The sequence below is a fragment of the Polyergus mexicanus genome, unplaced genomic scaffold (assembly GCF_030449975.1).
Source record: "Polyergus mexicanus isolate NDT 795.1 unplaced genomic scaffold, iyPolMexi1.0 SCAF_4, whole genome shotgun sequence".
Classification (NCBI taxonomy): Eukaryota; Metazoa; Arthropoda; class Insecta; order Hymenoptera; family Formicidae; genus Polyergus; species Polyergus mexicanus.
In genome coordinates this window covers 2870825-2882009 of record NW_027223324.1, presented here as the reverse complement: position 1 = coordinate 2882009, position 11185 = coordinate 2870825, and the positions used below count along the sequence as shown (strand labels likewise).

The 11185-nt window shown below is 32.6% G+C and overlaps 1 protein-coding gene across 3 annotated transcripts; it reads left to right on the top strand.

The window, feature by feature from the left end:
• Window positions 1-97: 97 nt before the first annotated feature.
• Window positions 98-10984, top strand: LOC138932611 (transcription elongation regulator 1). 3 transcript variants are annotated; one of them, XM_070294616.1, is made up of 18 exons: window positions 99-446; window positions 1044-1293; window positions 1403-1492; window positions 1864-2055; window positions 2411-2654; window positions 2820-3038; window positions 3131-3334; window positions 3556-3826; window positions 3909-4141; window positions 4219-4379; window positions 4911-5119; window positions 5184-5334; window positions 8926-9372; window positions 9484-9693; window positions 9789-10055; window positions 10176-10253; window positions 10317-10540; window positions 10658-10984. In XM_070294616.1, the coding sequence occupies exons 1-18, from the start codon at window positions 286-288 to the stop codon at window positions 10659-10661; spliced, it is 3615 nt and encodes a 1204-aa protein (XP_070150717.1). In that variant the 5' UTR covers window positions 99-285; the 3' UTR covers window positions 10662-10984. The 3 variants fall into 3 exon arrangements, with proteins under 3 accessions (XP_070150718.1, XP_070150717.1, XP_070150716.1); XM_070294615.1 differs by having other exon boundaries at window positions 1032-1293; XM_070294617.1 differs by lacking the exon at window positions 10658-10984 and having other exon boundaries at window positions 98-446; window positions 1032-1293; window positions 10354-10459.
• The last annotated feature ends 201 nt before the right edge of the window (window positions 10985-11185 follow it).

Sequence of the window (11185 nt, the reverse complement as noted above, 5' to 3'; positions counted from 1 at the left end):
CGTCGGAATCGGTCGAAGCATTTAAGTTATCAAAAATGCCACGCAGGCGCATGACGAAGGAATTCGCGTAGTCGCGCAGTTGGCAGCCATATGTTTACAGCTCGCATCTCGCTAATCTCGCATCGCGTAAAATAGTAATAATTTGTTTGCGACGTGTTTCTCTGCGAGAGACAAGAGGGACCGCGGGAAAAGTGATAGCAGTGATAACAGTAAATGGGCGTGTGAGCAGAGGAGTTAAAAGCATAGTTCTCCCCGATTCATTTCGCGTAATCCATCGTCGCACGAATGGACGCGAGTAGCGAACAGCCGGCCGCGATTGCGGCCGAGTCCGTCGTCTCTAGCAACGAACAAGAGCACAATGACGAGGCCATGGAGGAGACGGAGGAGTTCAGTTACGAGGGGGACGATTACAGGCATTTTATGCCGCGTGGACGTGGCGGCTTTCGGTGTGTATGACTGGCTCGTACCATTGCACGGTTACCGGTTGATTCGTAATCACCAGCTTGCGGCATCGTAGAGATTTACGTGTTCTCTATACCATCCCCTCCCCCTTCCATCCATCCTGCCGCCATCATTCCACTCCTCTAGTCACAGCATACGCTCCCTTCACGCTTCTCTTCTAATGTCCTCCCTTCGTAATGTTTCTGCTCGATTTAGGGCTGACTGCAATATCTGTTTATTAAAATCGTTCTGTTTATTAAAATATCTGTTTATTAAAATTTTCTTTCACGAGATCCGATAAACGGAATGTCGGATTTTACATTTAGTCCGATTTGCGTGCAACGCAAGTTTTTATATGAAATTTATGTCACGATTTATTTACAAGAAATATTATTACAGTATCTTGTAGAAACATTATGGGGAACGTAATAGTACTCGAAGCGAGCAGATCAGATTCGTATATTGTTGAATGGAGCTTTTTCAAGAAAGATTCAGAATATATGAGATATGTGATATCTGATCTCCCTTCCTCTCTGTGGCATGATATAATGATAAGATATCCTAGTCACAACATATAAAAATAATTTAAGGGGTCGTGGCAGAGGTGGGTTTGATTTCCCTATGAGGGGCGCTGGACCTCCAAGGTTTCGAGGAAGAGGGTTTGGACCACGTGGACCAATGTTTCGTGGAGCAAATAATGGATTTCCCTTTGAGGGCCCACCTAGGCCAAATTGCCCTCCTGGTCCAGCAGGACCAAGGTTTCGAGGACCGCCACCATTTGATCCTAGTTGGGGACCTATGGGGCCGCCAAATCTCATGGGACCTCCTAACTTGATGGGACCTCCAGGAATGGTATATGCCACTTAATTTCTCAATAATTGTGAATTGAGTTTTTATTTAGATCAAACTTAATTATATAGATATAGCGATGATTTTTTAAAAAGTAATTATTTTGACTTAGCCTCCACCACACATGATGAATGGGCCTATTGGTACAGGACCAGGTCCATATGGGCCACCTCCTGGAATGGGACCACCTAACATGAATAGCGTAAGTCATGTGGAACAAAAATAATTTAAAAATATTTATATATTTATAAGTTACTCTTATTCTCATTACTCTTTTTATTCTCATTACTCCTATTAAACCAATTTTTAGTTTATCAATGTATTTCAATTTGTAAAATATAAATTTTTATGTAGATTTGCACTTATTTATTTTTGTAACTTTTTTTAAAAGACAGAGTTACATTATCTTATAGCAGTCTTATAACAGTTATATTCATAGATTAAATAATAAATCTTAAAACATGTATTTTTTTGCAAAAATAAAAAAAAATAGATATTCAACATTAGGATATTTCAAGTCAAAATATTCAACACAAAGTTGAAGAATATGTTTTTGAATAAAATATATTGTAGATTCCAGGACAGCAACAGCCACCTCAACAATCACAACAGCAAGCAAACATTCCAGGTCTAGATCTCAATGGGGAAGTGTGGGTAGAGACAAAAGCAGCTGACGGCAAGTCATATTACTACAATATTCGTACAAGAGATACTACATGGACTAAACCAGAGGGACCGAATGTAAAGGTCATGGTACAGGATCAGGTAAGTACATATTTATAAGAAACCAGATCTTTTATTAAAGATCTGATAGTTTTTATCAACAACAAACATGCAACAATAAGTTTAGTTATGTCAATAGCCACAAATATTTAAAGATATAATATATATATAAAGAAAATAAATACTATCCTATTAAATTATAATCTATATCTATAATTAAATTATAAAAACTATTAATATTTATGTTAAATTTTCTCTACTATTATAAGAATTGTAAGAAATATATATGAATATTAAAAAGTAAAATTTTATTTAGTTCTCTTATATGAGGATTTAATATTGTATCAATTTAATTTAATTTAATCTAAAAAAAAAAAAATATCTTATGGTTTTGCAGTTAGAGCAATTAGTACATGGTGCATCGAAACAAGCGACAGCACGTTCCACCACGCCTACTTCATCAAGTAGTACACCAACTCAGATTAGTGAAAATAGAATTTCTCAAAGCGAACAATCGTCTTCTAGTAATACAGATGCTATCAATCAATTAAGTACAGCACCTCCCGGTACTGGACCACCCCCTACATTGAACGATACATCAGACGTCAGTAATCAAGCATCTGAAATAAATCAATCTAATGGTAATTAATGAGTCTTGGAAAGGAGAGATTAACTCTTATTTAATTTTTAATACATTTTTGATGCTGCATATTTATCTTAGCAATAAAATTTCTCAAATTTATGGAAAATATATCAAGATGTTCTTGTTTAAAAAAATATTGAGATCATTGATTGAAATATATTAGGTACAGCACCCGCAACGGTTACCAACACACCACCAATAAATACACCGACTGTAACCACAAACATGATGCAGCCACCACCAAATATGATACCTATGCAACATAGAATGCCAAATCAGTTTGGCAGTCCTATTGCTACGCAGTTTGGAGCGGCGCCGTTCGGAATGCCACCACCGGGTTTCCAACCCTTTGGCGGTTATGGGCCACCACAAACGAATTGGGGTAATACTTATGAAGAAGAATATATTTGACAAATATTATGTAAAGGAAAAATATTGTTGTAATTTAAAGTGACGCGTACTTGCATCTTTCAGGTATGCCACAAATGCCCCATGGTGTAATGACGCCTCAAGTAGCTCCTGAAGATCCTGCTATACTTGCACAGCTTGATGCTGATCTAGTAGCAGCTGCTATGGTTTGGACTGAGCATCGTGCACCAGATGGCAGATTGTATTACTATAATAGTAAAGCAGGAGAGTCAGTATGGGAAAAGCCACAACTCTTAAAAGATTTTGAAAGTATGTGTAATTTCTTGACTAAATCTGTATATTCTGTATATAAATATATATGTCCATAAGTAGATTATTGCAATTACTAATGTATATATTTATAAATGGATTATTACAATTAAGTAAGGATTTATAATACCTACAGTAACCACATCAAGAATCTATAATGTAATATGACATAATCTTGTAACAAATTTTAAATTTTAATGTATACTGAAATGTTTTATTAGGTGCAAAATTGGCATTACGGCAAAAAAATGAGGAACCAAATGCTATTCCTACAAGTACTGTCGTTACAACCACTACTGTTACCAATAACAATGCCGCAGCCGAGCCTAACAAACAAGAGAAGCCGCTAGAAAATGCTCATGAAACCAAAGATAATACAAAAGACGTGGATAGCGCTAAGCCTAAGAAGGAGGAAAACATCGTGAAGGAACCTGCAAAACCTCAAGACAAGTCTAGACCCATTTCTAGTACACCAGTGCCTGGAACTCCATGGTACATTTCACTATATTTATTTCATATTTATATAATATATATTCATATAAAACAGAAAATAACATCTATATTGTGTATGAAGGTGTGTCGTTTGGACGGGAGATGGACGGGTATTTTTCTACAATCCTTCTTCGCGGATATCAGTCTGGGAAAGGCCGGACGATCTTATTGGCCGTCAAGACGTCGACAAAATGATATCAACTCCACCAGATGCGGTTGGTACTACAAAACCAACACGTCAATCAGATACTAGTGAAAGCAGCGACGACGATCAACCCACACCAGCTAAAAAAATGAAGCATGACGATACCAAAAGTATAATTGTTGCTCTAAAATAAATATAATGCATAATTGCATTGATTTTTAGATATAAATTTTGTATTACTTTTTAGGCACACCTGTAAAAGAAGAGGAAGAGAAGGAAGAGAAGAAGACCATCGACATCGGTAAGGAAGCTGCGATAGAAGCCGAGGTAAGAGCAGCAAGAGAGAGAGCGATAGTTCCATTGGAGACAAGGATCAAATCGTTCAGAGATATGCTTGCAGAGAAAGATGTAAGTTATCATATATCTTTATTTATATTGTAATACTGCTGAGATTTACTTGCACATTTTGGCTATATTTCGTGATTCACGCCCATTGTTTTACGTCCATTGCTCACTGCTCGCGCGTTAGCAACGAATTACTGGACACGCATAATGAAGGAGCACTTAGTCTTAGGAGTATCTGTATGTAATAGGACGCAAATGTAATAAGATAATATTTTTTTAATAGCACTGCGAAAGTTCTAGAAATCAAATTTTTTTTTTATATTTTATATTTCATTAATAACATAATTATATTTTTCTCTTTTATTAATTACATATATATTCTATAATAACTTACAAATTTTTGTGATATTTTATTCAAAGCTTTCACATACATACACACTACTCGCTTTTACGATCATTTCGACTTATAACGTTAAATCGAGCGATGAGAGAGGACAATAAGCGTAAATCACGAAATCTGGCCAAAATGTGCAAGTAAACCTCAGCATTGCTGTAGAACATTATATTATGTAATTGCATTTATTGTATTTCTAGGTATCTGCGTTTAGTACTTGGGAAAAAGAACTTCATAAAATAGTATTTGATCCGCGTTACTTACTTTTAACATCAAAGGAAAGGAAACAGGTCTTTGAAAAATATGTGAAGGAGAGGGCGGAAGAAGAGAGGCGAGAGAAGAGGAATAAGATGAAAGAACGAAAAGAACAATTTCAGAAGCTTCTAGAAGAGGCCGGACTTCACGGAAAGTATGTATGTACAAAAAGCATATTTTATTCTGTTTATCTTATAAATTCTTCTTGTGGTTTATAGATCGTCGTTTAGTGATTTTGCTCAAAAACATGGAAGGGATGAACGATTTAAGAATGTAGAAAAGATGCGTGAACGAGAAAGCCTTTTCAACGAATATCTCCTGGAAGTGCGAAAAAAGGAGAAAGAGGAAAAAACAGCCAAACGAGAACAGGTATTTTTATTTTATTAATATCATTAAACGCGTGCATTGTTACAATGCAAAAGATATTTTTCAGGACATTATAATTAACTTTTTAAAACTTTCAACAGTCAATATGATATAAGTAAGATAAACATTTTAGCGACATATTATTCCTTTCTAAGATTCCGTCAAAAATATGTGTATATTTAACAAGTATGGAGAGAGGATTTAGGTACATTTTATAGTCTCATAGAGTTATGAATAATTTTGTACTATAATAATATATAAAGAAATTATATTATAATTATACTTTAAACAATTTTAGTGATACTAATGTGTTAGTGATAATGTGTTTAATTCAATTTATTTTATCAATTAGAGCTTTAATTTCTATCATTTTATATTAGATTTCAAATAATATTATGTATATAAATTTTCATAGTATTGCTTATGTGTTTAAAGACTGTTAAGAATATTTTTTCTGCTCGGATATATAAATTATACAATTAAAGTTATCTTTTTAAATAAGTTAACTTTATATGAATGTATATTTTCACTAAAATGTACCTAAATTCTTTATATTTTAAGAAGAGGGTCACATCTCTCGCACACATAAACCGTATTTCCTAATTTTAAATCCTGTCCAATAAATTCTTCTCCTTCCATTCCAGGCTGATGTCATTCATTTATAATAAATTATAATAAATAATCCATAAATGCTTTTCGACGAACACTTGAAGCAGTGTGTAAATGTAGTACATACTACATTTGCGATAAGTTGTGCATGGGCTAAATATATATTTATTCAGTATCTGCTTCTATGTTTAAAATTAATTACATTATTTTGATTAATTAAATCCAAGAATTTTACCTTCTCTTATCAAGCGAAGCTTTGCAATGCGCAATGGCATAAAAATCAAATTAAGAATAGATATAAAGCGTTTTTAACTTTAGATAGGAGAGGATACATTTAATAATGTTTAATAAAGTTTATGTTTACAGCGATAATTGATTATTTCTTTCAGGTTTCATAGGTATGTTATTATTTTGTTCCACTTGTAAGATAACAATAATGCGAATACCTAATATTATAAAATGGCTGAAGAACACATATACCAGGAGATATATATTTCTCTAATAATAATTCTCTACTCCAGTAGATTTGCTCGATAGAAATCGAAAAATTTTTGTAGCTCTAAGATGGGAGATGTAGAGAATAAAATCTTAGTATGTCACGGTTCCTTTATATACTTATGTGTTCTGAACTCTCCACTTCAGTCAGGAGGCAGGCAGGACAGGTTCCGTATGTGGAGTGGCTTGGTTCTGAAGCTGGTTGGTGGCATGGATGTCATCTACCATTCCCACCTACACTGCGGGTCACTGTTGGCACACCCTCGCGCGCCGCATTCTTTACTCCAAAGCAGAGTCATGAGAATGAACGAACTCGGTATTTGTATATTACTCGTAATCCTCGTTTCTTCAAAAGATTAACTTTTCCCCAGAGTCAAAACCAATTTGAGAAAAATTTCACGTAAATTCATCATTTACTATGGAAGATGAGAAAAAAGAGCAAACGCCCGAGGTAGCATTAGTATCTCCACAAAGAACAATTTCTCAGTTACTCCAATTTGGAAAATGTTGATTCTCTAATGCTACCACAGAATTTTTTTTTTTTATATAAAATGTATGGACATAAAAACAAATTCATCAATGCAAGAAATTATGTAATTTGTTATTTTATTTTTTAGTGATAGTTACTTATATAGCATTACTTCTTTTGCATATTAAATATTTATTAAATATTTAAAAAAATTATTTTGTGTATATATAGATGATTAGACTAAATATACATTCATAAAAAGAAACGCGCATTTTTATGTTAAAATCATATTTTACTATTGTTCTTATGTCAATACATGGTAAATTTTATGTACAAAAATACGTTTAAACTTTCATATACGTTTGAACTTTTATATATAACTTTCCAAAAAAATATATAAATTACTAAGTCATTTTTAAGATTCTCTCAAAGATTCTTATTCTCAGTAATACACAAAAAGAAATTATAATTTTATTATAATATATATCGTAGAGGATTGCAATAAAAGTTATGATACACAATTATAATGTAAAAGTATAAATTAGATTTGGCACAGTTAAAATGAGTGTGCATTTTTATAAAATATTTGGCTTATACTTTGTTGAGGATTTTTGTTCTAAAAGTAATACAAGTGGATTTTTGTAATAATTTCAATCGGATAAAGCAGCAAGTTTTAATAGTTATGGCACAAATTTTTGAGTATCTTGAAATTTTTCATAGGATCAGGATCCGAGTAATAAGTGTTATGGCAATCTGAAGACGAAAACGTGCCATCGTCTGAATTATAATCATTTTTTGATTATCATTTATTGAATAATATCTAACGTTTCTTTTTAATACAACAAAAGATAGCTATCGCACAAAATTTCGTTTTGGTCGTTTACAAATTACGCAATGGGAATCGGAAATAAAGTTATATTATGGAATAATTCTTGGATTTATGTTGCATAGATCAGACAATTTACAAATCTGTCTGTTGTATTTAATTTTGCTCGATTATAATATTTTTAGTATTATAATTTATAAGTATCGAAGTTTAGGAGTGAGAAATGTATCTTATATTTTAATAATAAGATAACGTTTTTTAATAGCACCAATTCAATAAAGAATTTCTATAGTTCTTTTTATTTAAAAAAACATACGATTTAAGAAAAAGAAAATTGCGTTACAATTTTTTTTAATGAAGCGACGTGTTATAAAATACGTGACACTTTAATAAAATTATGGATTCTTCGAAAGATATTTTAGAGTATAGCAAATATATAGGAAAAAAAAAAAAAAAAAAAAAAAATTAGATGGAAACTCGTTTCGTAATTTGGACGGCTGCGAGCTTCTAGTGTTTTCGGAGTTAATATAATAATAATAATAATAATAATAATAATGTACTAACCACATTTTTTCGTTTCAGCAAGGATTGCAGTCAAACATTTACTTACTTTACACTTCTAGTCATCATTAAATGCGAGTATATTATGTAGATATAATGGACACAGTTTTTCTCAAAGATTAAAAGTTAAATAAATTTTGAATTATTTTTAATGTAAGCATAGCATTAATACTATATATTTAATGATGACTGGTTACATAATACATGATTATAATTTTTACAGGAATAATAAGTCAATTTTTTTCAGCCACAATGAACCAGCTTAGTACATTAAAATAAAAAAAATCCGACAAAAAATAGAGCCCTTAACGTTGTGATACTTCCTGATACAAATGAACATGAATGACTATTTCTTCTCTACCCCTAACGAAATATAATTTGAAAACCAATTAAAAAAGGTTTGCAAGTTGAAATAGTTTGATCCACATTACAAATCATTATATTATAAATGTTTATAAAAATGATTGTAATGTGGCTGAGCGTGTAATAATTGGTTGGAAATACTATTAAAGCGTGCATGATATAAGAGAGCCAAGAAAATCTGATCTTAAAACCAAAAGAATTGTATAATAGTACATAAGCAAGCAGTAATTATTTTTCAGCGATGAAAACTCTTATGTTAAATGCGTTTCAGGTGAAAAAGGAATTCTTTGCAATGCTACGTGAGCACAAAGACATCGACAGACATTCGCATTGGAGCGATTGTAAGAAAAAATTGGAATCGGATTGGAGATACAGAGTCGTAGAGTCGGCGAGCACGCGGGAAGATTGGTTTAGAGATTATGTTCGCATACTGAAGGATGAGCGGAAAAAGGAGAAGGAGAAAGACAAAGACCATCGACACAGAGAAAAAGATCACAAGACGGAAAAGAAGGATAGAGATCGTAAAGATTCGGACAAAGGTAAAGAGACGAAGTCTAATAAAGATAGAACTGACAAAGATAATGCAAAAGAAAAGAAGCAACGAAAAAGTGAAGCGCCTGCGGAAGAAAATGGAAGGGAGAAGAAAGAGACAGTGATAGAGAAAGAGAGCGGGGAAATCGAAGAAAATGATGACAAAAGTATAAAAAAAGAGAACGATGTAAGAACAATTAATAATATTGCCTTTTCTTTTACGCTTTTAATTTTTTTACATTTTTAAATTCGCAATTTTTTCATTTTTATATAAAATAAGCTTTCTCTCTTGATTCAGAAGGAAGAGGGAGATGATCATTCTGATTCAGAAGAAGATCGTGAGAAACAGAAAAGAGAACGTGAAAGACGGGCAGAAGTCAGTCTTCGAGAAAGAGAAAGAGAAGTGCAAAGGACCCTTGCTACGCATCTTCGTGATAGGGATAAAGAGAGACAGCATCATCGTCATACAGAGGCAGTTCAACACTTCAGTGCACTTCTTGCTGACTTGGTATTATTTTCAATTGTATAATATTTTTGATAAGATGATTATAATTATTCATGTTCATTGATACTCACAATATTTTGAATATTTGCTTGAATTAGGTTAGAAACGGTGATCTGGCATGGAGAGAAGCAAAGCGACAACTTAGAAAGGATCATAGATGGGAACTTGCTGAAAGTTTAGATCGCGAGGAGAAAGAACGACTGTTTAACGAGCACATCGAGCAATTAGGTCGTAAAAAACGCGATAAATTTCGGGAGTTGCTCGACGAAGTAGGCGCATCAACTGAATTAACGGCATCCTGGAAGGATATTAAGAAGTTGTTGAAGGATGATCCTAGATACTTGAAATTCTCTTCCAGTGATCGGGTATGTAATAATCATCAATATAACTAAGAAAAGTAAATGCTGATTCAGAATATTTTTTGTTATTACTGGTAGTTTATTATTATTTATATTTCGTATGCATATATTATTTTGCCTCTTTAGAAATGTGAGAAGGAGTTTAAAGAGTACATTAAGGACAAACTTGTTGCTGCCAAAGCCGATTTTAGAGAGCTTCTACAGGTACGTTTATATATTTATATATAATATTTTGATATAGTTTTTGCTACAAAATGCGATTTTCAGGAAACAAAACTAATCACTGATAAAACGTTCAAAAAAGTTCAAGAAAATAGTTCGCATCTAGCAGAAATCGAAGAAATCCTCAGAAAGGATCGAAGATTTCTTGTACTCGAAGCTGCCGCCACCGAACGGACTCGGTTATTAATGGGTTATCTAGAAGAATTAGCACGCAGAGGTCCTCCACCACCTCCTACTGCTTCAGAGCCATCAAGAAGACCAACTACAAAGTAAATATTAATTTATAAGAAGAAAGATAATGCAAATATTCTTATATTTTATCTTCTTAAATAAAATGTAATAACTGTCTCGCCGATCTATGGTAAATATACTTGTCTTTGTTTCAGTTGAAGAATGGTCTACATTGAAGCATGACATTACAGTAATACGAAAATGAATGAATTTATAGGTGTAGTTAATTTGAGCTACTTTACACAAGATTTATTAACGAATGCCAATTCTACATGAATAAAACTGTATTATTATGAGATAATGTAATGTAAGCACATATATATTATTGTTGAACATTACATATTAAATAAGATTTCACTGAAAATGAATGTCAGTGATACTATGTAACATAATTATTTTACATAATGCAACGAGTGGATTCTCTATATACTTGTCTAACGTCATATGTTTAAATTAATATAAGTTCAAACAATATTGAGGACATTGAATAAAAGAAACGCACTGATTTTCTAATAACAAAAATAACAGTTATTGTAAAATTATTAAAAAATATTACTATTTTATCATTAAACACATTATTGTGTCATTCCAGTAATCCTCTAGTTTTCTCGATTATCCTTCAATTTTCAAGTTGCCATATATTATCTAATATAACCGTACAAGAGAGAAGAGAGATGTCCGTT

Coding starts and splice junctions, on each gene's coding strand:
- LOC138932611 (XM_070294615.1), top strand. CDS start 286: ATGGACGCGAGTAGCGAACAGCCGGCCGCGATTGCGGCCGAGTCCGTC. Junction 9,373..9,483: donor GTATAAAAAAAGAGAACGAT/GTAAGAACAATT, acceptor CTCTTGATTCAG/AAGGAAGAGGGAGATGATCA. Junction 9,694..9,788: donor GTGCACTTCTTGCTGACTTG/GTATTATTTTCA, acceptor TGCTTGAATTAG/GTTAGAAACGGTGATCTGGC.